The 27,684-nt window shown below is 41.8% G+C and overlaps 1 protein-coding gene across 8 annotated transcripts; it reads left to right on the forward strand.

Moving 5' to 3' along the window:
• The first annotated feature begins 1,376 nt into the window (after window positions 1–1,376).
• Window positions 1,377–26,833, forward strand: RABGEF1 (RAB guanine nucleotide exchange factor 1). 8 transcript variants are annotated; one of them, XM_035559115.1, is made up of 11 exons: window positions 1,427–1,603; window positions 1,746–1,975; window positions 11,829–12,014; window positions 14,457–14,623; window positions 15,550–15,669; window positions 18,687–18,856; window positions 20,426–20,507; window positions 21,338–21,470; window positions 21,875–21,966; window positions 22,328–22,584; window positions 23,523–26,822. In XM_035559115.1, exons 2-11 carry the CDS (start codon window positions 1,866–1,868, stop codon window positions 23,919–23,921), a joined length of 1,716 nt encoding a protein of 571 aa, XP_035415008.1. In that variant the 5' UTR covers window positions 1,427–1,603; window positions 1,746–1,865; the 3' UTR covers window positions 23,922–26,822. The 8 variants fall into 8 exon arrangements, with proteins under 8 accessions (XP_035415009.1, XP_035415016.1, XP_035415008.1 ...); XM_035559116.1 differs by having other exon boundaries at window positions 1,377–1,975; window positions 18,690–18,856; XM_035559122.1 differs by lacking the exon at window positions 15,550–15,669 and having other exon boundaries at window positions 1,435–1,603.
• Window positions 26,834–27,684: the final 851 nt, after the last annotated feature.

The raw sequence follows: 27,684 nt of genomic DNA on the forward strand, positions 1-27,684 counted from the left end.
GCATTGCGCAGAATATATATGTGTGTATACATATTTATATACTTAATTTTATTTTAGCTCTTGTGCTGTGTGAGGCAGAGGAGCACATTCATCACCATTTATGTGGGGTCAGTCAGAGACTCCAGTCCCTCCAGAAACCCAGCCAACCGTGACCGTGTTCTTCCAGTTTTTGTGTGTAAGTTCATTGTATTGAGGTATCTCAAGTTAAGTGTGGGGGAAAAATCAGTGGCTGTGGATATGAACTGGGAACTATAGAAGTGACCAGTGAGGTGGCTGCTGGGTCACACCACTGGAATTTCAGCGTTGTTTAGAGGTCTGAGGACCTTTGAGCCACACCTTATGCACCCTACTTTCTTTTGTGCATGGCAAAGCAGTGATCTAGTTTGGGACACAACTGCCTAGAGATAAGAGAATACTTAGGAGCAAAGAACGTAGAAAGACAGTCTCGTCATTCATCATGAATCTCGGATGTGATGTTCCTTTTTTCAGTTTCTTCATTTTTATAACTACTTTGCTCCACACCTTGTGTAGACCATGCTGGCTTGACATAATGATTGGTATTGCTGAACCTTAGAGTTACACTGACCTCTGGTTATTTGTAGGTAAACAGTTGTAAATGTTTTCAGGTTGTTGACACATGGCAGAGAGGAAACAGGACAGTTTGGAATGTAGGCCATAGAATCATGATTTAATTTAAAAACCAAAATCCCTCTAGTTTTTTCTTTCTGCAAATAAGCTAGTTTTCAGGGGGTAATCATTCTGTTATTCTGTTCTGTATATACTCCTTTTACTGGAAACTCTCCAAGAAAGCTTTCCAGAACTGCAGTTCTTACTCATTTTACTTACACAAACTTCGTATAAGTTTACCTATACTTTCACTGTGAGTTTTATAAATGGATTTTGTTTCGCTGAATTGTATGTCTCTAAGCATTGTAACCCTTTATGCCTTTGAAAATCCAGCCTAGATGCCAACGATTAGGTTTGGAATTATCTCCAAATGTGTTTTATTTTATGTAAGTAGGGGTGTGAAGTTTAATAATGTGGGTACTGTAGTATTTTATTTTTTACTACACTTGGTTTTCGGTTCAGGTAATATATTTTAAATAAAAACCAGACTAGAGAAAGAAGACAAATGTTTGTGTTGTGCAATAAAAGTGAATTATACTGAAAATTTCTGGAATCTGGCTAACCTGGTCTGCAGCTACTGCACTCCCCCTTTTTGCATTCTGTGATTTAAGTTTGCCTTGCATGACTGCAAGTGATAATTAAGACAGCAGCCTCCCTCCCAAGCTTTTCTTAATGGCACCAGCCAGTAACTTGTTCATCAGCACTTCCTTAACAGATGGCACTTATGCAGTCTGCTGGCTGCCTGGGGAGTCTGACTGGTATGAGATAATTTGAGTTCTACTTCCTTCCTGACATACCCACCCATTCGTGTGAGACAGCGCAGAGAAGGTCCAAGTAGCCCTCCCTACTTGTGCCATGCTCTGAAAGAAAGTTAAGTTCCTGGATTTGCTTGGCTGGCTGCGTTCAGAAGTGTTCTCCCTCCGTTTCTGAAGTAACTGAGCTGCCCTTTTTGTTGCTGCCTGTTTGTCCTTCTGAGGTGAGACCTGCTTTCGCAACTGAATGTCTCTGCTGAATGCTGCTGTGGGGAAAAAAACACCCCAAGTGACAGCACTGAGTAAACGAGAAGGGAAAGAGGAATAAGTTTTAAATAGCAGCAGCTATTTCTCTTCCTGCTTCAGTCAGCAGAAGTACATAACCCACGGCATTCATGGGAGCAGCCTGAGCTGGAAAAAAAGAGTTTTGATTCAAAAGCAAGGCGGCTGTGGAGCGTTGGTTTGCTGTGTCTGAGAGGAGAAGGGATGGCACTGCGCGGCGCAGAGGAAGGAGCACAAGAGGAGAATTTGAGGAGGACCTTGGAGCCCCGCAAGGATGCGACCCTGTTCCTAGCTCCAGCTCGTGTGGGACACAGGTGCTGTGAACGGTCCCTGAGGTGCTGCCCGGTGTCTCTGTGTTCGTGCTCGCCATTCAGCTACCGATAAAGCATCCTTTCCCAGGACCACGTCTCCTGGCCCTGTGGTGCTTAGGGCCATGGCTCAGTGGGTGGCACTGGTGGCAGGGGGACGGTCTGACCTGCTGATCTTGGATTTCTCTTCCACCCTTAACGTGATTCTACGATAAATCCGCACAGCGCTTGGGCTGAGGCAGCTGCTGCTCTCCGAAGGAGCCCCAAACACCCCGCCTTTCCCTCCCCGCCCTCTGCCTTCCTCCCAAGAGCTTGCTTCGCCATCCTCGCACCGCCTTTCATCCCAAAACCCCTCTCCCTGCCTCTCCTGCCCCTAACCGGGGCCGACCTCCTGGGCCTCCTCAGCGGGGCCCAGCCCAGGAAGCGACGTCCCCGCTCTTCCGTGGGCGGCCGCTGCGGGGAGGAGGCGCCGGGCCCGGCCGGGGCCGCTTCGGGCCGAGGGGAGCGGAGCAGAGCGGCGGGACGCGGGGAGGGCCCCGGGGAGGGCCCCGGCAACCGGTGAGACCCAGCCCGGGCCCGCCCGGCGCTGACGGGACCGGGTCCGGCCCGGGGGCGTCCCCCCGGTGTTCGTCGGGGCGATGCCACCGGGCTTAGCCGCGGTGCTGAGGGGCACAGGGCCCTGCTTCCCTCCGTGTGCGGGTCCTAAGGCTCAGCCGCTCTTAGAATCTCTTTTTTTTTTTTTTCCCCCCTTTTTTTCTTTCCGTGGGTACGGTTCGGTAGTTTGGATGGAAGGCGTCGCTGGTAACTTTGCAGCTCGGCCCCCTCCGCCTGTTCCCCTTTTCCTTGGGGATCGAGGGGGTTTTGACTCTTTGCTTGTAAGTAGTAGTGCTGTGCGATGTCTTCTTTTAAAACAAAATCTGTTCAACTCAAGCCAAGCACAGTTTGCAGTGTACGTCAGAACCCAAGCAGCACGTTTTGGGTGCTTTTGTGGGTGTCTGTCGCTGTACGAGCACCCCTGTGTAGTGTCCAAGTCATCTCCTTGAAGCAGGGAGCATCCGTATCGTCCAAAAGGGTGTGAAACACTGGGAGGTGAAACATTGGCAGATGAAGCACTGGAAGACGAAATACGGGAAGATGAGTGACGAGCCTGAAGTAACAAAAGTGCTCACGGGGGTGTGGTTCGACGCTGTCTTACTAATTTTGCTGGGCTGCCCTTGTCCGGCTGGGCGCTGTCACCGGTGTGATGGGCGCTGAGTCAGCTGGGCGAGTTGTTGGAGGCAAAACCAGCCCGCTCCTTCGCGCTGAGTGGGGCCCTGGCCTGGGACGGCGCGGTTTTGGGAGAAGGGTGCGTTACGGCAGTTGTGCTTTATAGCTGATACTGACGAGGCCCGCTGTACCGGTCTGCTTGGCTCTCCTAGTCGTGAAACTCTTCTTGAAGTGGTGCTTTGCGCTGGCAGCACCTTATGTTGGTACTCAGGGCGGTGTGCTGAGCACCTCCCGGTCTTCTGGAGCTACCTGGGGCTCTTTCCAGGCAGACAGAGTTGACCCCGATGACCAATGGCATGGAAGGAGACAGATAGCTTTTGCAGGAACAGTCCTTGCCTCAGGAATCACATGTGTTGGCTTTCTGGATGTGATTACACTGTTGTTTTTTTTTTACAGGGGAGAGGATTAGGAAGAGAATTGTAGCTCAAATGGGTGTTTTGCTGACCAAAAAAACCCTCAAACAACACACAAGGGAAGAATGGGAATATAAAGCTAATTATACTAATACCTAAGATCACTTTACACCACAAACAACAAGCACATGAGATGCCTTGAAGTATTTAGTTGAGGGTGTAGTGAGCTTACTTTTTAATCTGCACCCAGGTGAGTGCGGTTGACGTTGGCAGAATACGCAGAGCATGTAGAAGCTGTTAGCTGCTCTCTGAGGAGATTTTAGAAGTTCTAGCTAATCCTCTTCTTATTTGAATTCCAAGTCAAACTGTACAAGGCGATTTTTGGATGTTTCTTTTGATTTCATTTAGAAGTGCAGGTGTGACATGTAGGTGGGGAGACATAGGCTGTTAATTCATCAGTCCACGCTACTCCTGGCAGAGTGGTCGTTGCTGCGGGCAGTAGTTAAGAATCTGATGTGGACAAATAAAATTGTAGCCTGAAGTCCATATTGGTGTTGGAGGGGGAAAACGCTTTGTCCAGTCTTTAGTTAGTGAACTAACTTTCAAATTGTGAGCTCTGTGGGTAGAGTGTTGGAGCCTCCTGACCATTAGGCTCCTGACATTTTAAGCAGTGATTGCAATTTCCCCTGTCAAATTACAGTACAAGACTGTATGGTTGTTTTCAGGTCGAGCTCTTTGTCTGTAATCACCGTTAACAACTATTTCTTTTCTCTAGAACATTAGTCAACAACCTGTGCTCTGTATACTAGGAAGCAAATGTTATAGCTGAAGTTTCTTAATTGCAAGAAAGATGCAGGCTAAATTTGTGAAGACTCATGCGATCTCCTCTGCAAAGAGAGCTCCTGTATTTCTTTCCTAATTTTCGGTTGTCCAATGGCTTTTGTATTTTCTGTTCGTGAGTCTCTTAGATCATACTCGCCCCACCCTTTCCTTTGGAGGAAACCAGCTCATGTTTAATTAGCTTTCTGCTAATTACACGCTTGAATGTTTAAGGTTACACATGAGTCACGACTATTTCAACACTTACCTGGCTCTGAAGAACGCTGTGGCATTTGGGTCGATGGGTGTTCTTTGCATTAAATGCTTGGCTGATGGAAGAGAGTAGGATGGCTCTCTGGGTAATTTGCGAGTTGGTGTTTCAGGGTGTTTGCTTTCAGATATTTCACTTAAAAGAATCATCTGCTTCTTCAGTTACCAGTGCTGGTAGTGTTTAGTACCATTTAGCTAGAAAAGATGCTTTCTTTGGCTTTTAAGATAAGGCAATTTATCTGTTTGTGATCACTTCCATTTGAGATGCTGCAGTAGCTTCTAAGATCGATGTGTTATTTTCCCACAGCCCAAATGTCCAGTTGTTAGAGACCTTAACCCAGTCCAACCCCTCTGTTTCGATGTGCTTCCTAGGTTTCCTTGTAAGCTTATTTTCAGGGACTGAGCTTCCATCCAGTTTCAGGTGGGACTCGCTCCTCTCTTGATCAGATGGGAAGTACGGTGCTGTTCAGCCACCAGAACTATGCATTTGGAGACTCCCCCCGCTTTGCTGCTTCTCCTGCTCTAAAATCCCATGCCTGGGTTGGCCATTAATGACCGGGGAGTTTCAGCAGGTGATGCTGTATCAGCCATGCAGAGAACGCTCTTTGGAGCACTTGGATGTTTTTTTAATGAGAAGAATTACTACGAGTTGTTCATTAAGTTCTCTGAAGGCTTAAACTTGGAGAGCCAAATGGCATTTGCTTCAGTCCAGGGGAAAGAAGGGTGTAGATCATCGCTATGAGTTGTGCCAAGGGTTTTTTTGAGAAGACTTGATTTCAAGAAACAGAGTAAAGTGATGGAAAGGACTGAGGAGGGGTTCAGATGTCAGGAGACAGCGTTGTGGGTTATTCTTTTTTAGTGTTCATGTTCTGCTAAAAAGAGCAGCAGACTGAACTAGGCTATTTGCAAGCCCAAGGCAGTCTCATACTTTGTGTCAGACTGCCTGAGTCTGTTGTGCGAGGTCTTTTCCTGTTTACAGATGTATTTTAATGAACTTTGATACCAAAATTGAAACTTGCTTACAGAGCACTTGTACAAAGCCACTGCTTTTATTGGCAGGGTTTGCATGCAGAGTTATTTAGAAGCTGTGTTTCGTAGCCTGTAGTAATTATATGTTGTCTTGCAATTGCGTCTTAATAAAGGCACCTGTAGGTTGAGACCCCCTCATGCTAAGTGAGCCTTTTCAACCAGCTCTTCCATCAGAGGTGACCTAAGCAATCCAGGACTAATAAATAGTGTATGAATAAGTCAATATCTTGTCCTTCTGGCAGTGATGCAGTCTGCATGGACAATAAAGGTATCTGCTTGCCTCCTGAGACTCTGGGAATTAAGGTAGGTACACGTTAGAAAGGAACAAGAAAAACAAGGCAGTGGTGTCAGAACTAAAGATAAATCTATGCTGCTTCCAAACCTTATTGCACCAACAGTGCTTTTCCTAAAGCCAAAGCTATGCCTGCAGCCTCTGTAAACCCCAAAGTGTTCTGAAAATTATCCTAGGTTCGTTGCTGAAAAGAATGTGTTACGTAAGTGCAGTCTTTCATCTGTGCATTAAATCAGTTCTTGGTGACAGATCCTATTTGGATGAAAGGTGCCCCTTCTTTGTTTCACAGCGAGGCTGGGAATGTGCTCGCTCTTTGCTGTCAGTTTGATGCCTGCTTTAAGACTTGTGCTATGAATTTTTCCAGCTATTTTGTAACCTGGTCTGTGTAGAATACTGGGTTATAGCCTTTTGCTGTTGCTGAGAGCTGTGAGCCTGACATGAAAGGTGCAGCGTCGTAGAGCGCTGCTTGCTGCTACCTCCATGCCCTCTACGGCATACTGGAAAGATGGCCTGAGGATTTATGGCCTTATAATTGACAGAGGATGTGCTTTTTGGGAATGTAAAAGGTAGGATTGTCTGGTGTAACTGGCCTAGACTCGAGGCATCGTGTGATTATCAAGTGCCTGCAAACTTCTGAGCTCTCTTCTTATCCTATGAGTTGGGAGGCAGCTGATGGGGAAGGTTGTGTCCGTAGTCCCGTGGGGGTGCAATGGCAGATCATTAGAGAAGTGAGGTGGAATAACACCTGGCTGCATAATTCAGTGCCGGTGCAGCCTGGTTCCTTCTGCATCAGTGGTTTTACACAGCAGCAAGCCAGACGCCGGTGGCTGGGCGTCCAGCCTGGTGTGCTTGGCACTGGATCCTTGAGAGGTGTACGGTGAGCTGTAAGCGAGGTGCTGAGCTTTGCTGGCTGTCGTAGGTTGCGTTCGGGTGCTTGTAGTTATCTGCCAGCCTGTGTAGGTTGTAGATTGCAGGTTGCAGATGTTGCCTAAAGACGAAACGCTTTGATGAAATCCCTTTGTAGGTTTAGATGTATCCGTAGTGCTTCCCATGAGAGACTTGGGCTCCTGAGGCCTGAAACTGAAAATCCTTGGAAGCTGGAATGTGTTTTATTGAGCACCCAGACTCAATGAATACCGTTGTGGTTTGGGTCAACAGCAAAAATATGTTAAAATAATACAAAGCCCCCTTCCAAACAACCTCGATGCTTTGGTTCTTTTTCTCCTACGGTACTTGTACCAAAATATGTTTCCTGTGTCGTGCTTGTCCTGTGTCTGCCTAAGTAAATCTTCATAGATAGACTGAGCTGTGCGACTCGGGGAAAGTGATGTGGCTGTAGGCCAGCAGCATTCTGCAGAAGAGTTGGTTTTTCTGGTTTTGGCTCACATGTCTGCTTCTGTGCCTGCGGTAACCGAATCCCTGTATTGTTTCCCCAGACGTTTTCAGTTGCAGCTATGACAAAGTCACGGAGGAACTGCTGGGCAAACAGCTGGCTTATCCCCCTTGAATGATGTGTTTCCATTTTCTGAAGAAAGCTGTGGTTTTCTGGATATTCTTTTGGATGCCAACCTTGGCAGGAAGCACCTAGGGGTGTGAGGAAGTGCGGAGAAACCTCCGAGCTGGTATCGCACGCCTCTCAAAATACTTGCTCTAAGTACGTGAGCGCTCAAAGTACTACTGAATAAAAAGGGAAAAAATTAAATGAGTGTAGGAATAATAATATACAACTGTGTTGATGGGCAGATGTATAAGTTTTAAAATGAATTGCATTAAAGGAAGTAAAAAGCTATTTTGGAATTAAACCGTACCATCTTCTTGTGGACTGGACACTCTGACAGAAGTAAGTATTCTAAGATGCTGATGAGAAGGATCTCCCTGCACAGCTGACCTTTCAGATCTCCCTTTCAGACCTTTGATGTGCAAGTCTTCGATACACCCAGTGTGACTCGTGTCGTGTGGTTCATCCACCAGCGGCGCGCGAGGGTCCGGGTGTTGGGCACGTGTCCAGCGACCCCCTTGGGCACACGCGGTCCTGGTGGGGGGAGTTCAAAGACCGTGGGCATGGAGAGCAGCTGGGCGTTTCTCCATTTTCCATGTCAGAGGAAAACGAGGGTAGAAGCTTTTACTTGCAAGTAAGGAACGAGGGGAAGAGGATTACAGACTTTTGTTTTAACTTCTCGGAGGGGTGATGCTAATTAACACAGGAACCTTTGAGGGGTCTAGTACCAGTACAGAAACTCTGTACAGAAAATTCTCTGGCATGGTATCTATGAGGCAATCTCTAAGAAGGTGTCACTTCTGCTTTCCCTGACTACTTTCACAGCCGAACAATTTGCATTTTTTGAGCAAAGCAGCTTGTGAGTACAAATAAGCCATTTACACACGTGTCTGCTTCTGGGAGGAGGGAGGCGCGGTGCTTCTTGCAGCTGTTGAAAAGTTTTATTTGGGCTGCCGGAGCTGCAACGAGGATGCTTGGTGCAGGGCACCTCTCCAGATGGGGTAACTTTAGCTATCAGCTTCTGGTCCTTTGATCCTTCTTGATTATTAGCATTATTAACAGAGGTTTGTTACCTTCCTTGTTGTTTTTGTGACTTCTCAGTGGTCTGGCAGCATGGAGCTGCTCAGAAGTGCCTCCCCCCCCGACTCGAGGAGAACCCCACATTTGTTCTTTCTTCTGGGTTATGAACTGAGCCATGGGCAGTTGATATATTTGGGGTGTGAATGCAAATAAAAGGTCTGACCATGCAAATCCATCGAGGCTCTGGGCTTTGGATAAAGAACAATACACCTTTAGTTGGAGGAGGAAGGAGAGAAGGGAACAGAAGGAGAAGGAACTTCTGAGGACCCCAAATGCTCCAAAAAAAAACGCTTTTAGGAATGGCAGGTCAATCATTTGCAGGAAAGCTGACCTGGGGTGGATTGTTTGTATTCAGTTTAAATAAACTCGTTGGGTTCAGTTTATTAAAATGCAAATGCTGCCACGCAAAAAGTGGCTGTGAACCCTTCCCAATGCTGCCCGTCGGTAAAGGGAAAAGCCGCGGCTCTGAGTGCAGCATGTGATTTCTGCACATCGATTCAGCGTGACCTCCTTTGTCCTGCCTCCCAGCCTGATGTAACTGCAACTGAAAATACTCGAGGGGAAGAAAAAGAACAGCTTGTTTTCTAGTGGCTTGGCTTCGCAGCTCCTTGCAAGCCTCTCCAGAAAGAATGCAAAAAACCTGAATCTCGTTACCAAGAGACCTGCTTCACTCCCTCCCGTGCAAGCTGCTGAGCTTTGCCACTGAGCAGAACCGAATTTTTTGTTCTGGTGGCGTCAGCAGGATGGTGAGGAGGTGGTTGTGACACCAGTATGTGGATGAAGCCCTGTGGATATTGAAAGCTACCGTGTGTGTGTCGGTGGAGGGACAGTGAAAGTGCCTAAGTGGCACAGAAACCGGGGTATGCTGCTGAGCTTTCAGAAAGCCAGGTGTCGGTGTGGGGTTTAGGCAAGAAGATTTCGTTCCAGTCCTTTCGTTTTCCAGAAATCCAAGTGTCTGAAGCGCAGTGCTTTTCGTTAAGTACAGCAAACATCCCAGTCATGGCACTGGGTGACAGAATGCAGTTGCAAAACTGTCGTGACTTTGTCCCTTTTAGTGGGTGATAGGATCAGAGAGAGCGTTTCCTTGGGTGATAGAGATCAGTGTAAAATCTCTCTGAACTTTGTGTTCTGAAAATGGTTTTATCTGCCATGCCTTTATAGCTCTCTGGCATTTACAACTGCGACATCCAGGCCCGCCAGCTTTGCCATGAGTATGGAAAACTGTATGTGCGGTGGGTTTTTATCTTGGGCGTCTGCAAGAGAAGGCTTTAATTGAAATGCTGCTGCAGCTTCTGTTCTGGGAAGCTGTCCCTCTAACCCGCAGGTCAGGAACAATTGTGGAAATTGCAAACCTTCACTTCCCCGTTCTTTTCAAAATTTTTGTCGACGGGCGTACGTGGCACTCTGAGAAAGGGCTGTGCTGCCAGATACTGACAACATGCAATTCCCTTCCCATTATTCCATTTAACTTCACGTTGTGCCGCTGACAAAAATTTGATTTCTAATTTCTGGTGCCTGATAGATTGTCAGTCCGCAGTTCTGTGCGCCGTCGTCAACATGGACACCTTATCTGAGGAATCAGAAAATGAAGATAGTACAGAAACAAAGACTTTTTGGAAGGCAATGAGGGAAGTGAAGCTCTGTAATACTTACATTGTAGTGTTTTTCTCACCTATGTCTCTACAACAGAACTATTTTTAAGCTTATTTTTAGAAACTTATTACTTTTTTCAAAGATAAAGACGTTAGAGGAGGGAGCCTTAATACTTACGTAGATGAGATGGAATATTTAATTTGTTTCTCCCTCGGAGAAAATCATACGTTTCCCATTACGTAAAATAGCTTGTTTAGATTAATGGGGAATGTTTAACGTTAGCAGTCTTTTAAATTAATCGATCATATAGGATTCAGCATGGAATAAAATTGCTGTCGTAGAGTGGAAAACTGTCTTTGGCAGTGATGGTTGTGCATCTCACTGCTGTCCTCTTTGCCCAGGGAAGGACTGGGGGCCCTTTCCAAAGCTGTCGAGCAGCCGAGCTCCCAGGGGTGAGTGACCTTTGCTGGGCAGAAATGCCAAAAAGCAGGGGACTGCGTTCTTCAAGTGTATGGACTTCAGGGTCGTTAGGACTCTTGGGGTGAAACGAGGTAACTCCGACAGTTACTGATGTCCTTTATTTTAAGGAGATGACTTTTCATCTTGCTTTTCACATGTAGCACCTGAAGGAACACGGAGCTCACCTTCCCTCGGTGACGGCAGGAGGGGAGGAGGTCCCAGGGACGCCTTTGCTAGTGAATGCAGGAGCAAGAACCCGAACTGCTGAGGTGCTGCCTCAACTTACACAAAGTGCTCCGTACGAGCTGCAGGGGAGAAATGGGGCTGGGTTTGGGGCCAGACCTGCCCTCCCGCACCCCGCTGTGTTCATTCTAGTGCCTGTGTATGTCGGTAGTGCGATCCCGGTGCCGGTGTCTTCGTATGCACACCTGAAACCTGCAGGTGATCCTGCACTGCCGTGATCCTAAAATGAATCCAGCGTTTACAACTGGAACCAAGTAGCTGGAATGCCCTTGGGAGCAAGCTGGCACGTGGGATGGCTTCTGTTGGGTAAAAAAAGAAAGGGGAGGGCTGGGTGGCTGCAAAAACAGTATTTTTGTTGCGGTCACTATGTGAGTTCTGTAGGGCTGGGTACAGATGCGTAGCTTAACCCTGCAGTAACTTGAGCACTGAATGAAATGGAGATGCACCTCATCCGTGTTAACGTACCCTGCTGGGATCCTTCCCTGTGCTCCGAAGACACTCTCCGTGGGGCCAAAGATGCCTTCACTGAGCTCTCACCAGTTTTGCTCTTTGTGCAAACAGCCTGGGTGCAAAGCTATTTACGCTTTGCCTTACCAAGCCCTCTTTGGGGATGGCAGCTCTGTATTTCTTCTTTCCCCTGCTGCTTTGTCCCTGTGTGGCTGTCAGAACAGCGTGCGGGTGAGCTCAGAGACGCGTGCCGTCGCCGGACGGCTGGTAGTGCTGGCCTGCTCTCCCGGCCAGCTGCCGAGCCCTGTTTGCAGGTCACAGCCATGCAAACGTATGCTAATGCTGCGGCTGTGTGCTTATGTAACTGCCCTTCCTCCTTTGGAATTTACTGTGTTACTAAGGAACTGACTGTTCGATAATTAAAGCAGGTGACTGCTTTCTAAGAGACAAGCCTTCAAACAGCGGGCTGTTACCACATTTCTGTCTTTTAACCCTTTTCTCTTTGAACAGGAAGAAAATGAACCTGAAATCTGAACGCAGAGGAATTCACGTTGATCAGTCGGAGCTCCTGTGCAAGAAAGGATGTGGTTACTATGGCAATCCTGCTTGGCAGGGCTTTTGCTCCAAGTGCTGGAGAGAGGAATACCATAAGGCCAGGCAGAAACAGATTCAAGAGGATTGGGAGCTGGCAGAGCGGTAAAGAGCCCTCTTTATGCCTTCGTCTTTCACAGTAGGCTGACTCTACTAAATACTATTCTTGTCTCATGTTTTCTAGTCCTACTTGGCTCAGTTTCATCATCAGTGTTCAAATTTGACCTTTCCAGCAGGAATTAAAGTTGTCTTTTTGGTGCAAAGATGAATTTTTATGACATTCTAATTTAAGAAGTTTAAAAAGAAAGTCTGAAGTAACAAATGTAAACAACCTCTCAACAAATACTTTGACCTATTTACATACTGGAATCTATAATTCTGACTAGCAGTTGGAAGGGTGAAAGTGACAAATTTGATTAAAATACCTCTGCCTCTGGAGATGGCAGTTATTGTGTCTTGAATACAGCCAGCACAGTGGTTTTATGTTTCAGCTACTGCTTAAAAAACTAATTTTAGTCTCAGCCGTGGTCATTCAACAGACGGCAGGGTTACACCCAAAGGCATCCAAGCTTTAGCTTTAATAACTGAAGCAATTTTTCTAAGCATGTGTTTTCTGCAAAACGGTTTAGTTTTTCTGGTGTGATAAATATCTGACTCTGAAATTGGGAGTTGAGAGAAATCTATGCTTGACTGAGAAAGTTAGAGCAGCCACAACTGCTTTTTGTTGGATTTGGGTAGAAAGTAAAAACACCTATTACCTGAGAAAGTGGAAAGCATCCTCTTGCACCACAACTGTCCTTTGTGTCATTTCCAGGTGTAAGTTACGTGATATCCACTCAGAATTAAATGCTTCAAGGCTGCACGAATTGCTGAGATGAGGCTGCATGTAACTCTCTCTAAGAGCCAGTTGACTTCAGCTGGTCAAGATGTTTGTTCACGTGGACACAGATTCTTTACATATGCTTACCTTAATATATTAGTGGTATATGCTGGAACTCTAGGAAAAAGTACAAATGTCTGAGAAATGTGTCTGCATTTGAGTTTGGAACCCTTTGGTGAACTAGAGTTACCTAGTGATAAGTTAACCAAGGTCATTTAGAAAAAACACCACGAAGTGCAGTTTTCATATCAGCCTGCCTGTAGAAGGTGACATCTGTGGAAGCTCTCTGGGTTTGAGTCCAGTCTCATGATCTGGAAGCCCAAGTTTTCTGGCATCTAATTATCTCAGACCCTTATACATTAAGTCTTGAAGTAGTGGTTGTTTTTTTTTGTTTTTGTTTTTTAATTCTCTTAACTGTCTGTCACTGGAACAGATTAACTGCAAAGACAGGTAGAAAGAAGTCCCTGAAACTTGTAGCCTAATCAGAAGGTAGCAGGTAAACTGTTGAGTACAGCGCAGGGGGCATGTCATTTTTTTCCTGTCATAAATTTGGCTTAAGAATTTTATTATTACTGGATAGGATAGTTATGCTGTCAGTATGTAACTACTATGTGCAGTAAAAATGGGCATTTCAGAAATCCTTTAACTTCAGTAGGGAGATGCTAAAGGAACAGTTAAGCTGTGATTGTTTGCTGCAGTGAACAGACAGGCTTTACAGCACGGATGAGACAATTCCTGCCTCAAGAGATTACAGCATGCAAGATCGTTTATGGGCCATCCTGAGCTGGGGGGGAGCTTAAAGTTGCTCAACCTTTTAGCAGTTTGAAGAGCAACATAATTTAACCCATTTTAATTCTCCTGCATAAGGAGAATAGTAGCTATTGAAGAATTGGTATGTCCCTCCTATCTCTTGTATGTTAAAAGGGGCTCAGTCTTTGCAAAGCACCGTTAGTGTTGCAGGGAAGTGGTCTGCCTCATTCATTCAAGCAAGCATATGTATTTCCATGACTTTGAAAACAAGTTATGACAGCAATAATCTGTTCCCCAGAATAATTTTAAGATTGTGATGGGGTATGTCACTTGCTCAGTTGTGTGTCATGGTTTTTTATCTTCAGTAAGATAATAAAGGAAGATGGGTGACTCTCTGTGAATGGAAAGATATGGTAACGGCTGATAAGAACAGAGGGGTTGTCTTGAGATAGCCGAGGCATATTTGGGGTTGAAGGGGACTGTATGTCAGTTGATGAAGACATCTCAAAATAGAAAGTAGTTCTGGTAATGTGCAGTGAAACCCCCAAGGCAAGGACCTGGGCAGGAAGTTGGCTATAGGAAATGATCCCATAGAGGTGAGGGGAAAGACTACCTCTGTGAGATTCAGGGTTGTGACACGTAGGGAAAGTGATTGTTGTTATACTTTGGTAATGTCAAAAGGGAGGAGACTGTTTAATCTTCCCTGGCTATTTTAAGTCTTTCCTCTCTTTCCCCATTACAACATGGGAAGAGTGGATTTAATGTAGTGAAGGGATGTGCGAGAGGAAGCTCGAAATGAAGGTGGACATAGAGGAGAATTGGAATGTCAAAGGAGCGAGTAATTTATTGCACAGGAAATTAACTTATTTGTGCTGGCATTAATCGGTTAAATGAGACTTTTATCTTTCTAATCTCAGGCTTCAGCGTGAGGAAGAAGAAGCATATGCCAGTAGTCAGAGTACCCAAGGGGCGCAGTCCCTGACCTTTTCAAAATTTGAGGAGAAGAAAACCAATGAGAAAACACGAAAGGTCACTACTGTGAAGAAGTTCTTCACTGCTTCCTCCAGAGCAGGAGCTAAGAAGGGTAACTTTTCCACTTTGTTTTTAATGGTTCTGTACAACATGTTAAGTTAAGAAGTATTTTTGACAGATATATTGGCCGACAAGGCAGGGTAATGCTCTGTGACTTGACTTGAAAAAGTTGGAGTAATGATGCTTCTTAAGAGCAACTTCTGTATACAAAGTCTCACTGAAAACACACAAAAATGTGAGCTTTTAGGTGTTTCTGAATGGCACTGCTGAGTGAAAGTATCTTGTTTGCGTGACACACGTTCGTGCTCGAATCATGAGTCAACCATTGTGCGATATTGTGTTTAGAACGTAAAGTTGAACTCTTCCTGAAGAAAATGGGAGAAAAGGTACTGACTGTCAGTCATTTCCAACAAGCTGATATGTCTGAAATGATGATTCAAGGTATCAGGTGATGCTGCCATAATTTATCACTTCAGCAGCTTTAACAGGAAAATTTGAATGTGTAAACATGGTGCCTTTAAATGAAAATAAACGTGAAAGGAACCTTGTAGTATTTACGTGTATGTGGGTTGTGAATATCGAGTTTGTAGTTGGCTGAATGTTTATTCTGGATCAGGTGTACAAGTAAGAATGATTAATGACTCTGATGCCTTTGCATGGCAATAACTCACATGGGTGAAAATTGTAAACCACTAGACTGGAGGAGGAATTCCAGAAGAAAAATCAACATTAATGTATTTTAGCCTTATAGGTGATGCATTTCTTTAATAAGAATTTTTAAATAAGTCTCTATTTCATCTTAGAATTTGTCTTGGTGTATAAGCAACAGATGGCTAAATGAGGCATTCAGCTATGTATGAAAACCATTTTTTACGTTCATTCTTCACACTTCCCATATTTTCTTTTTTTATCCCATTCGTCATCTCTCCTGACATGCTCCTGCTCTTGGTGTCTTGCTTGCTTTTGCATTTATTTCAGCGGCTCAAGAGAAAATCGTTAAGCAAGGACACCTTGGGAGGGAGCGAAATGCTGATAACATTCTCAGGGATTTGAAGGAAATTTTTACTCCCTCCTGGGAACTGGCTTCCCCTACTGAAGGTAATGCAGCACAGCTTGAGCGAGCTGTCTGCTTGGTTTTAGTAAGCTTACTCTTTAGTTGGGCTTTGCAAAATACAAACTAGGGTTGTGCCAGTTATAACCTGTGCTGTTCAGTGTAATGATGACCAGAAAAAATAAAAAAGCAAGTCTAGAATTCTGAAGGGAAATTGAATCTCTAAACCAATTGTTAGCTTTTTGGTAGGGACAGTACAGGAATAAAGTTGAAGCTTCTTTCTGTTCTACCTTAGCTTGACATCCGAAGGATTATGCAGTTTCAAAAAAAAAAAAAGAAAAAAACTACCACAGTTTGTAAGAAGTAGCTGGATCTTGTGCTGCTTCATGTGTTTATCAAAAAAATAATTCCAGGTTGCAATTATAAAACTGCTTATAAGTTGAAATGGCTTCAATTTAAGAGTTCACGCTTCAAGAACTTTTACATCTTCAAAACATCTCCGGATGTTTGTTATATTAAGAAGACAATTTCATATCAAGAGAAGACAGACATACTGGTTTTATTTAAACCCAAAAGACACCAAAACCCCTGATGCAAACAGCTTTAGGATCTTATCCTATGCTGTTTGCAATTCTGACATGGTCTACTTACTAAAGAAATTTGCAGATATACCATGTCTTTTTATTTTGCAAATTATATGAAGAGTATGAATGCATGTGTGTAGCAGAGCTAACGATAGGGCTTACTTTGTATTCTTTGCTTGGACTGAGATCCACGACCATGGCACAACCCATAGTGACTCACTGGAGTGCTAATGTTCTGCTGTGACAACTAGCATCTCAGTAGAATGCCTTGAGAAAGATTTTAATATGGATGCTGCTTATTCTTTGTAAAAGATGATCCTTTCTTAATTCTTCCTGTACTTTTAATTTTAGCATATCTCCTCTAGTAGGTTCTCCTGTTCAAATGGAATTTCTTTCCTGTAATCAACTTCTTTGTAGTTAGACTTGATTCTTTTAGAACACATGACAAAGCTGAAAACATCTTATTGCTGAAGCTACATTTGTTCCTGCAGACTTTAATGCTCAGTGCGTATTGTACAGATTCATTTTCCTTAAATCAGGATTTCAACACAAAAATGAGTGAAGTTGCTGCATTTGAGTGACTACATGACGTTCTTGGTGTGACTCAAATCAGGTCATTCTAACATTCAGTTTTTTAATACCTACATTAGCAGCAAACTTGCATCAATTGTCTGTATCTCTCTAGGATCTAAAACGTGTTTTAAATCTGCAACTAAAAAGTTCATATCCATACTCATTGAGCTCAAATAGCAGAATGCAGTTCTTCATTTTTATGATGTAGTGAGGTCAATGTTGAAATTTGAATAAATCTTTAGTAGTTCTTTGAAATAAAAACACTAATTGTAGGGGGAAAAATGATAATTCTACCCTTTCGAATGTTATCCTGCTTTCTTTGTTTTATGATTTTGAAATTATGCTCTCTACTTACTGATTACGTAATATTAAATGTGACAAAGGTCAACAGTAATTCTTTTCCCTTCAGCTTGAATGCTGTACTTGTGCTTTGAATCTTAGGTATAAAGAAGACTGAAGGAAATCCCTTCTGAAAGTGTTCTAGTATAACTAGAACGGAGGTCGATTGCACTTTTTATCTTTATTGCTATAGTTGGAACTGTACATTCGTGTAACTTAAATAGCATAAATATTCTAATGATACCAAATCATTATCCAGAGAAGGTTATGCTGAAGCCTAGAGGCATTAACAAGCCTTGTGCTTTGGTCAAATGATCTGTTTGTGTTAGTCACTGGATCATAGAGCTTTGAATTCACTATAGTGCTGTGCCTCTTTAAAAACAAATAACAAAAAATGGAGGAAAAAAAAGCTACTTTGAGTCCAAATTAAACATACCAACTTAAATATACTAACACATTTTTGCTTACTTCGGAGTTCTGCCTGTGTGCTCTTTGAAACAAGGAGCTCTTGTGCATGTTAGTATTTTCAGATTGCAAGATATGTTTGTACCCTTTTGATTTTGAATATTTTCATGTTTTCTGTTTCTTTGCTGCTTGCTTTTCATCATGTTCATGTACATCATCTCTATTCAATCCTTCATTTTGAACAGTGTTGGCTGGCAAATTGAAAGGTGGGTGAACTAAACTTTGGTAGGGAAGGTATTGGATCAGTACAGTTAACTTCCAGTGTATATCTTGGAAAATCAGATGTGCTTGTGGAATAGCCCTGTGGTTGCAGCTGTATAAACTTGCATCCAGTGCTGGGTGCAGTCTGTATACCTCCTCCCTTCTCAAGGGCCAAGCAGGGTCTTTCTCGAGCAGATGCAATGCTTCTGCTTTTGCTGAAACACAAATGGCCGAGTTCTCATTTATGCTGCAGGTGTGACCATGTGGCACCAACTGCGTAGCCAAAGAAGGGCTGCTGTGTTTGCACCAACCCTATGTCCTGTTCCTTGTTTTGTGCTGCTGCTAGTGCTCCTGTGACCTTTTCAGTAAACCAGTCTGGGGAGCTAATCCAGCTGAAAAACCCATAAGAAAGACTTGTTTCTGACTAGGACTACACAGAGTTGCTATTCCCTGAGCTAGGTCATGAGCCAGTTGAATAAACGCTTCTTTTGGTGGAAGTGCAGGAGCAGGAATGTAGAAGTGAGGGACAATGGAAATGGGACCACACCATTAGCTTAAGCTACTGTGGAATCCCATTGGCAGACCTTGATCTCATATGGAAGGATTTTACCTAGGAATGAAAATGTAAGAAGTCTGAAGGCAAATAAATGTTACAGTAATTTGCTAATATACAAAGACCGGTACTATAAATGGGGTATGTGGCTCTAAGTGTTTCACTTATCTAGGAAACTAAGTATTTCACTGTTCCATTTAATAATATCCAACATTTCATTGCTAAAACTTGGGAAATAGACTGCTTTTTCAACTGCAAGATGAGGGGAGAAAAATCTGAAGTTGTAAACGCTTCTTGAATTCATACACCAGTGTGAAAAGGCTAATCTGATGTGTCCAAACTTTCCCAGCAGAGCTCCAAGAATCCAAGTCTCCCAGCCCTTCTATAAACAGGCAGGCTAGCATCGAGACAGATCGAGTATCCAAGGAATTCATAGAATTTCTCAAGACATATCATAAACCAGGACAAGATATCTATAAGCAATGTAAATTATTTTTGGACGCAATGAATCATAAAAGGGTAAGTGATTTGAATGTCTTTTACATACATTGGGGAAATTGGTGAGAGATGGAAAAAGTGCTGCACTTCTTCCAGCAGCTTTTTATGTAATGTATACAGGAGTTTTCAGCTGGTGTGCTTAGTCAAATGAAGATGAATGCGTTGCTGTTCATAGGTTTGCTGTGGCATATGCTGCACAACTCTCAAACTCCAGTATCTCAGGTATCTTGAGAGAACTTTCTTTTGCATCCCAAAGAAATTAGTTCTGAAAGATAAGAGGTCTACTGAACAAGCAATCTTCTTGATAAACATGATTTTGGGAAATAGTACTATATTACATATTCAGTTTTTAGATAGCTTAATATCTTAGATAGATAAAAAGATGTTAGATTATCTTTAGATAGATAAAACAGTACAAAGATAGAAAGGGAGGCGTGCAGGTTGATACTGCCCTTTGGGGAAAGGGGGTGACTTGACTACTTTCTTTTATAGGAAATAAGGGATATATTCTGTTTCTCAACATAAAAGCTTAATTGCTCTTGAAAGATTAATGTATCTTTAGTGCCACCTATGGTTGAAATAAGGCAGTGTTCAGCACACCTTTTTTTCCCCTTCCTTTCCTATTTAGTGCAGCTGCTCAAATGATATCCTCAAATTGGACTGGAAATTAAAAGGGAGTTCTGATGGAACCTTACATGCATTCCACTTTGAGAACATGTTGAATTTTTTATTTCTTTTCTTTTAAAGCTGATTCATTCTGAGTGTAGAGCTTATGAAAATAATTACTGTTAGCTACAAACATTAAAGTTGTTCTTAGTTATGTGGTTCCTTGACAGTTTGTGCTAGTCAAAGAAGTCTTTCTCAAAATTTACAATTTTCTACTACATGTAAACCAGTTGTAAAATGTAGCACTGATGCTGTAAGAGCTGATGCTTCATTTTCAGGCTATCTTGGTTTTGGCCATAATGAGTGCAGAAATTAAGTTCTATCTCCATCTTTTTTTTTTTTTTTTTTTGAAGTGATGGTTTTATGCTGCCATTTAATGGTGAAAAGTGACTTAAGTATAGTTAACTTTAACCCTTCAAACGTACATTCTGTTCTTCAATAGCTCAATTAGTCAATGCCCAAAAGACAATGTTATTTCACAAATGATGTGAATGTATTCATAGTAACTGTATTATTAGAAGTGTTTACTTCATGGATATTCTTTTAAATTTGTAACTTACATTCCTGTTTTTCTGGTGTACTGAATATCATCTTTAAAAAGAGAAAATTGGGAGCAAGCATTCTACTTAAATAGTCTACATTGTCTTCTCACTGTTACTCAGAGATGTGGCTGGGGAAAATGACGTTGCATCTGTCTGGTTCCATTGCTAATACACAGCTGTTCAGCAAAGAACCATAAGTCTTTCATATGTTAAGGAGCCAGTCTTGGTTTCTCATATTTTTGAATATAATGTAGCCAACATAAACATCTCTGAGGAGGATCTATTTGCATTCTTAGACTGTTATTGCAGCTGGACACTTGCCATCAAAGGCATTTTTGCCATTTCTTCCACACATGCACACTTAATCAGTTTTCTATTGCAGGACTTAAGTATTGAGGAGCAATCTGAATGTGCCCAGGACTTCTATCAAAATGTAGCAGAGAAATTACAGACACGCTGGAAAGGTATCGTGTTCTTCTTCCTCCCATCTTAGTGCTAAAAAAAGTAATGTTTTGAGGATAAAGCTGCTTTCATTTTCAAGTAAAAGCAAAGCATTCCTACCCACCTCTCCAGAAATGGTGTTAACAAATTCTAGTCCCATAGTCCCACTGCACTATTCCCAGCAGCACCATTTCTGCAAAGTTATACAATCTAAATTATTTGTTTTTGCAGGTTTTCTTTAAACTCCCAATTAAGATGGTTCAGATGTTTTCATTTCCTATTTTAAATTCGATGTTATTTGTTTAAAACTGAGGTTGAATGTGTAGCCTCAACCCAATTAACAGTATTATTGTCATGTTATCACACTGTAATACACAAAAAGCCAATGAGAGGAGAGTGCTTCTGTTGCAGACTGCCCTTCTGTGCGTAGTATGTAAGTGGCACATCTTGAACACACTTAAGGATTTTTTTTAGAGAGGTAAACAGGCACAGAGGACTTCGAGGACCTCATTGGTTTTATTCTCAGACTGTTTTTCAAGAAATATTTTTGTAAGCTACAAACAGGTGAACCTAATTTGCATGCTAAATGAAAGTGCTTCATTGGGAGCCAGTGTACGTACCTACCTTGGTATGTCATTACGGTGTTCTTACCATTATATTTTTGCTTCTGCTATAAAGAGTGAAAATACTCCAAGTATATCAGCTCTTTATCAACTCAAGAATGTTTAGAGACTTGGCTCAAGTCAGTAGTACTGTTTTGGTGACATTAGAACCAAATCATGTATTAAATCTTCTAAGCAGTCTAGGAATACTATGTTTACTGTATTGGGCGTGGGGAATTTGTACCTTTCAGTGCCCCCTGAAAAAGTTGAGAAAGCAATGGATCAGATCGAAAAATATATTATGACTCGACAGTATAAATACGTATTTTGTCCCGAAACAACTGATGATGAGAAGAAGGATCTTGCTGTCCAGAAGAGAATCAGGTAAGCCTTTGAAAGAAAAATATCTGAGTAATCCACAGTCCTGTGAAAGGGCTCTGAGTCAGGCATGTTAAAAGTCTGTTGCTGTGCACAAAATATTGTCAGGCTTTTTAAACAGAAAGTTTTAAAAGCATTTTATTTTAAGAAATAGAAGGAATGAATAAAATGAATAATGAAAGCTCTACTTCACTAGCAAAATAAATTGGTACGCTTTTGTTAAGTTAAAGCAAAAAAAGGAAAATATTTTTTTCTGGAAATAGTAAATTACTTCAGTGGAATAAACTGGCTTATAAATGTTCTAGTGCTTCACACAAAGCACTCATTGTGCATTGAATTCAAGAAGTAGCTGGCTTCAAACATCTGAATGTTACTGGCATGGAATGGTTTAATGTTTTTTCTTGTCATAGGGCTTTGCACTGGGTAACTCCACAAATGCTGTGTGTTCCTGTCAATGAAGAAATTCCAGAAGTCTCTGATATGGTTGTAAAAGCAATTACAGGTTTGTGATTGATGAAGTTTACATTTACAGTTTTAAATTTCAGATCTCCTGTTCAGATAGATTATTCTCTGCTGTCATCAGAAAGTGGTTCAGGCTTTTAGATTTGTAGAAGTCTTTGTCATATTGGGCTAGTTTGTCATTTGCGAAGCAGGAATAACTTCACTATCAGAGAAGTGCCTAGTCTTACCTATTTGAGATGCTTGGACTGAACCAAGAAAAGGCTGAATAAACAGGTACTTTAATGGAACATCAAGCACCACAAGATAGAAAATAATGCATTTTTAGTATTGTGTCCACCTTGTCTTGTTCAGGTGGCTGTTTCATGTGGTTTTAATGATTTGAGAACTTTTCTATCTTACAGATATTATCGAGATGGATTCAAAGCGTGTGCCTCGTGATAAATTAGCATGCATCACCAAGTGCAGCAAGCACATCTTTAATGCTATAAAGATCACAAAAAATGAACCAGCTTCTGCTGATGACTTTCTTCCAACACTTATATATATTGTTTTGAAGGGAAACCCACCCCGTCTGCAGTCCAACATCCAATATATAACACGATTCTGTAATCCAAGCAGGTTAATGACAGGAGAAGATGGCTACTATTTTACCAATCTGGTAAGTGCAGGAATAGTGTTGACACTTTATACAACAACATTATCTTTCATTTAGATACAGGAATTTTCAGTAAATGCAAACATGGTATAACATTGTAGAAGGAAAATTAAAACAACTCTTCAAATGGTGCTAAAGGCTGGTTAAGGTACAGCAAGCTCTTTTGCTATATATCTCTTCTTTCTTTCTTCTCTGCTTTCCAAACCAGAGTGTTTTACTCCTCACAATATGGAACCCTTTATTGCACAATCTGATGCAGAGACTTAGGCATGCTTTTATTCTGTGAGGAGATAATACTTTCTGTTCCTAAAATCCTGGGCTTGGGCAGTGCAGCTGTTACAGATGCAGAATTCCCCATATAAGCCCGTGAAAGTTTCCCTAATAAAGGACTGCAGAATTAAGCCATTAATGAGTGGAGGTAAAGAGACTTTTAAAAGTGTTTGTTTATATTAGAATTATAATTATGAACTTGGCTTCTCTGCATTTCATCTTAAAGCAAGTCTTGAGGAAAACATGTAGTTGAATGAGATGCTTGGAATGTTAAAAATTCTTTTAGTAGGAGGAGAGCGTCCATGAGGTAAGATGGGCATCTCAACATTGCTTCTTTCACTAAATGGAGAGAGCATACCATATCTCAGTCGATCAGATGATTAAATGTTATCCAGCAAGTCAAAATAGTTCAGCTGAAACGGTATCTTCCGGTATCATTCTGAGTTTTTGACTTCTTCAAACTTTGGGGAGGAGAGAGATGCATGTGAACTGTCTGATATGGCTAGCTTCTTGAAAAGCTCTTTACGAATGATCTGTTTAGACACAAAATAATCAGTTTTTGGTCTAACAGTTTTACTGGTGTAACGGCAGGATTTAAAATATATATAACATACAAGTTCCAGTCTGTAGCTTGTGATGATGCTTGCTTACTTACTCTGTTTTGTTCATAGTGCTGCGCTGTGGCCTTCATTGAAAAACTGGATGCTCAGTCCTTAAATCTAAGCCAAGAGGATTTTGATCGTTTTATGACTGGTCAGACATCCCCGAAGAAGCAAGAATCTGACAGCTGGTCACCGGATGTGTGCCTGGGTGTTAAGCAAATGTATAAAAACTTAGATCTCCTGTCTCAGTTGAATGAGAGACAGGAAAGAATTGTCAGTGAAGCCAAGAAGCTGGAGAAAGACCTGATAGATTGGACTGATGGAGTTGCAAAGGAAGTCCAAGATATTGTTGAGAAATATCCATTAGAAATTAAGCCAAAAAATCAAGCCTTAGCAGCTATTGACTCTGAAAATGTGGAAAATGACAAGCTGCCCCCACCACTGCAGCCTCAGGTTTATGCAGGATAATTATCAGTGTTAACTTTGAAGAGCGTCATTATTCTCACCTGGTACTATCCCCTTCTTGGAAAAGGAAGTACATTCAAGGCTAAAAATCAGATGAGCTTAAATCAGTACATTTTTAAAGGTACATTTTTTCGGTTAGGTGTAATAAATTGTATTTATTTTAGTCAATTAGATTTCTATTAGGCTTTTGTGAGTTTTTGAACTGAATTTAAATTTTCTACACAAACAGTGTAATTTTTAAGCAACACTCGTCCATTGACATATTTCCAGAAAGCTTCCTTCTAGGCATGCACTTAAACATTTTTAATAGTTAGTTTAACTTAAAGATCCCGAGTTCCAGCAGAAACTTGAAAGATACCAATGTTAGTATGAATTTATTCTGTAGCTGTAAAGATGAAATATATATTGTAAAATATGTAAAATTGTAAATAGATTTAAAATCTAATGTCTGGGTTGTGCATGACATCTTGTGTATTAGTGAAAATGATATGGAAGTGTTCACATTAGCACCTTTTGGTTAAATCACATTGCAGTATAAAGGCAAGAACACCGTTAGTGTTTCAATAAGCTAGATGGTGTAGCTGATGAATCAGAGAGGATATTCTTGTAATGATTTGAGTTCACACTTGTTATCGCCACCTAAAACTTGACTTTTCTTAATGCAAACGTTCTCTCTGTTTTGTCAGTATACCTGATAGCCTTCAGTGGTGTGCATCAGTGCTCACAGCACTTTTGAAGAGAATGTTGAGCCAGGCTTCAGAAATAGGAGGGAATATGTTTAATAAAAACTGCTTAATGTGGAACTAAAGGGGGAGGGAAGGAGGTAATGAAAGAATTGTGCCAAAAGGGGCTTGCTTTTCTGGCATTGCCTAGTAATTTCCATCACTGGGCTAGGTCTTGATTGATTTTTTTAACAATCCTGGTCAATAAATAAGTTCATATAATTGGAGACTGCTTTTTAGCAGAAGTATGAGCCGTTGCTCTAAGCAGAAAAGTGCACTTTATTTTCATGAAACATCACTGTTCAGATCTTTAGCAACCCTCTTTAGCAAGAGAAATTACCTTGCTAAAGAATTAAACATTGAGATAACTACAGCTTTATGTCGCTAAAAGTCTAGATCAGTGTATTTTGGGGTTAAGAGTAAGAGCTCACTCTGCAAAAAGTAACCTCTTGCAATAGAACTTTTTTTATGCCAGTGAAACATTTTATATCATTTTAAATATCTCAGTTAATCCAGTCTGCCTTGACTTGTTAGTGTACCTGAGATATCTAGCACAGAGCTATTTAGCTTGAACTACAATGTGAAGTTGTTACCATCAAGGAGGAAAGTACCTACCTCTTTTATGTTCCACTGCTTTAAAAATAGATACTTTAAATTTGCACTGCAATAATTTCAGACCAAAACTGTGTTTTGTTCCTTTTTGTCAGCTATGTACAAACTATGCATTCCTAGTGTTTCAGAGATAACTGGTTACCCAAAATTCCTCTGATAAGGTGAGGCAATGAGCTTAGTCAGATCACAAAACACTGGATTATTTAATTTACACGTGCCACTTGCCCGAATTGCTTAGGATTTGACCAGTGCTTGCAGTAAATAATACTGCAAAGTCTTTCTTTGTTTTATAAACACTAGGTGCTAATTCTGATATCCAGGTACACAGGTTGGGGGGGTGGGGATTAGCTAATTAGCTATTGTATAAATTGCCATGTTTAAATAAATGTGTGTACATTATGCCCTTGTTAATGAGTTCCTAAAAATCTTGTCACTGGGTTTTGTTATGCTGTTAATGATTAATGTGAACATAATTGTGACTGATTCTGGTATCTCTGTGTCTTGGGAGAGAGAATTCTTAGTCATTCAAGTGCAAGTCTAAGTAACAATGTGTTTTTCTTTGCAGAAAGATCATTGTAGTGATTAAGTACTTAAGAATGACTTGCCTGGTGCATTTGTAACTAAAGTATCTCCAATTCATATGCCATCTTGTTATTAAGCCACTGAAGTGGGAGTGTTTTGGCAAACAAATCCTCCAAATCCCTGTAAGGCAGGTAAGATGGATTTCCATATTCCATCTAAGAGTCAGCAAGCAGGAGTAGAGCACTTTGCTCTCAGCCATTGTGTAGCCTGGGCAGCAGCAACAACTCTGGGAGCACCTCTCACAGGAACTTGTGTTCTGGTGTTGAGTAACTAGACTGCTGTAAGGCCTTGTCAATATTTTATTAGGTGAATGAACCCGTCTGTAGGTAAAACAATAAATAGTTTTGCCTAAAAGTAAGGTAGTTCAGTTGCCCCAGTAGTAACTGCAGAATCTCTCCAGTGTTTAAAATTCAGAATGGGCAAGCCACTGTGCTGAGTATGCTGAGAAGGTGAAGATGCTGAGCTGGAAGGTGCCGTGTCAATTTGGGGCTCACCTGAATATAGATAATGAACTGTCTAGTACACGGTACTAGGTGGGGTTGGTGATTGATACTGGGTGTCACTGTAGTATGAGGTGCTCTGGTCCCACAGATGAGATTGAGATAAGATATGGTTAGACACTAAGATTTAAAAAAAAATCATCTAAGTTATGAAATAGTAGCTATAAACGAGTTACTAGTGAACAGGAGAGTTTAATTGAAATATTGTCTTAAAGTGAATTGGAGTAACAGCTGTTGTGCTTTGGTAAGTCACAGTATCAGAATATTTTTTTTTCCTAACAGCCCACTGCTAGTTCTGTATTACTGAAAAGGAAGACTGTGCGTCTTATTACCAGGAATCAGAATTTCTTGTAAACTACTTTGCATGTGAGCTACCTATTTATTTTGCTGTAGTAAAGAACCTATTTTGGAGTAAGTTCTGGTTAATTAAACTGTACTGTTTCACTTAACGGAGTTACGAAATTAAACTGATTCTTCTACCCAGTTATCAATGTTTACCAATCTTCTGGTATATATTTTTTCTTGTGGCTGGGCATCTTATGATTCAGGTAGAGAAACACAGATAGAAGCTGATACATATAGATATTTAACATTGATTTAAAAAAAAAGAAAGTTTAAAATTGTTGGGGGGAGAACTAGCAGCATTCCATTTAACAAAGAACTGCACCTTGGAGGCTTATGCTATAGTGGCTGCAACAGGGGACAAACAGGTTTGATGCTTCATATTGGTATGCGGTAGGACTGATTGTGTCCTTTTCTCTTATCTACAGCCACCATCCTTTTGTTAGACCTGTACAAAACTGGTGTCTGTTGTATGAGACTTTTTTTCTTCTTAACTGTCAAGAGAGGCTTGCTAAATATGCACTGACACTACTCTCTCCTGCTTTCCAAAAGCCTCAGTCAAGGCTTTATGAAATGGTCCTTGACTAAGGAGAGAGTTCTGGGATGTCCTTAGGAAAGACACTGTGGTTGTACCACAACTATTGCAAGTACTTCTGCAAACTTTCCTTCTACCTTGACCAACTCATGTTTCATGAAGTTGGGTAGGCTTGCATCATGGAGCCCCTGACTGTAAGTTGTGTAAGATGCCCGGCTGTTCTTGCTCCCAATACTGGGGTTACAGGGGAATGACTGGATAAAACAGCTTGGTAGCAGTGGAAGGCTGGAATTGCTGCTACCTTCTGTCGGAAGCTAACAGCCCATAGCCTTGTCCTTTCATGAGCTGTCAGGCCTAGCTTATTCTTCTATACTGGGAGGTATTTCTGTATGTATTTATATACAGATGGGTATGGCTCCCCCAAGCCTTCACATCCCCGGGCTGAGCAATCCCAGCTCCCAGCCCCGTGTCCC

Source organism: Cygnus atratus, chromosome 20 (assembly GCF_013377495.2).
Source record: "Cygnus atratus isolate AKBS03 ecotype Queensland, Australia chromosome 20, CAtr_DNAZoo_HiC_assembly, whole genome shotgun sequence".
NCBI classification, from domain to species: domain Eukaryota; kingdom Metazoa; phylum Chordata; class Aves; order Anseriformes; family Anatidae; genus Cygnus; species Cygnus atratus.

Bases quoted from the DNA above. Each gene is read 5' to 3' on its own strand.
- RABGEF1 (XM_035559115.1), top strand. From the start codon at position 1,866: ATGGCACTGCGCGGCGCAGAGGAAGGAGCACAAGAGGAGAATTTGAGG. The intron at 21,471-21,874 runs GTAAGCCTTTGA...TTCTTGTCATAG, and splicing joins GCTGTCCAGAAGAGAATCAG to GGCTTTGCACTGGGTAACTC. The intron at 21,967-22,327 runs GTTTGTGATTGA...TCTATCTTACAG, and splicing joins GGTTGTAAAAGCAATTACAG to ATATTATCGAGATGGATTCA.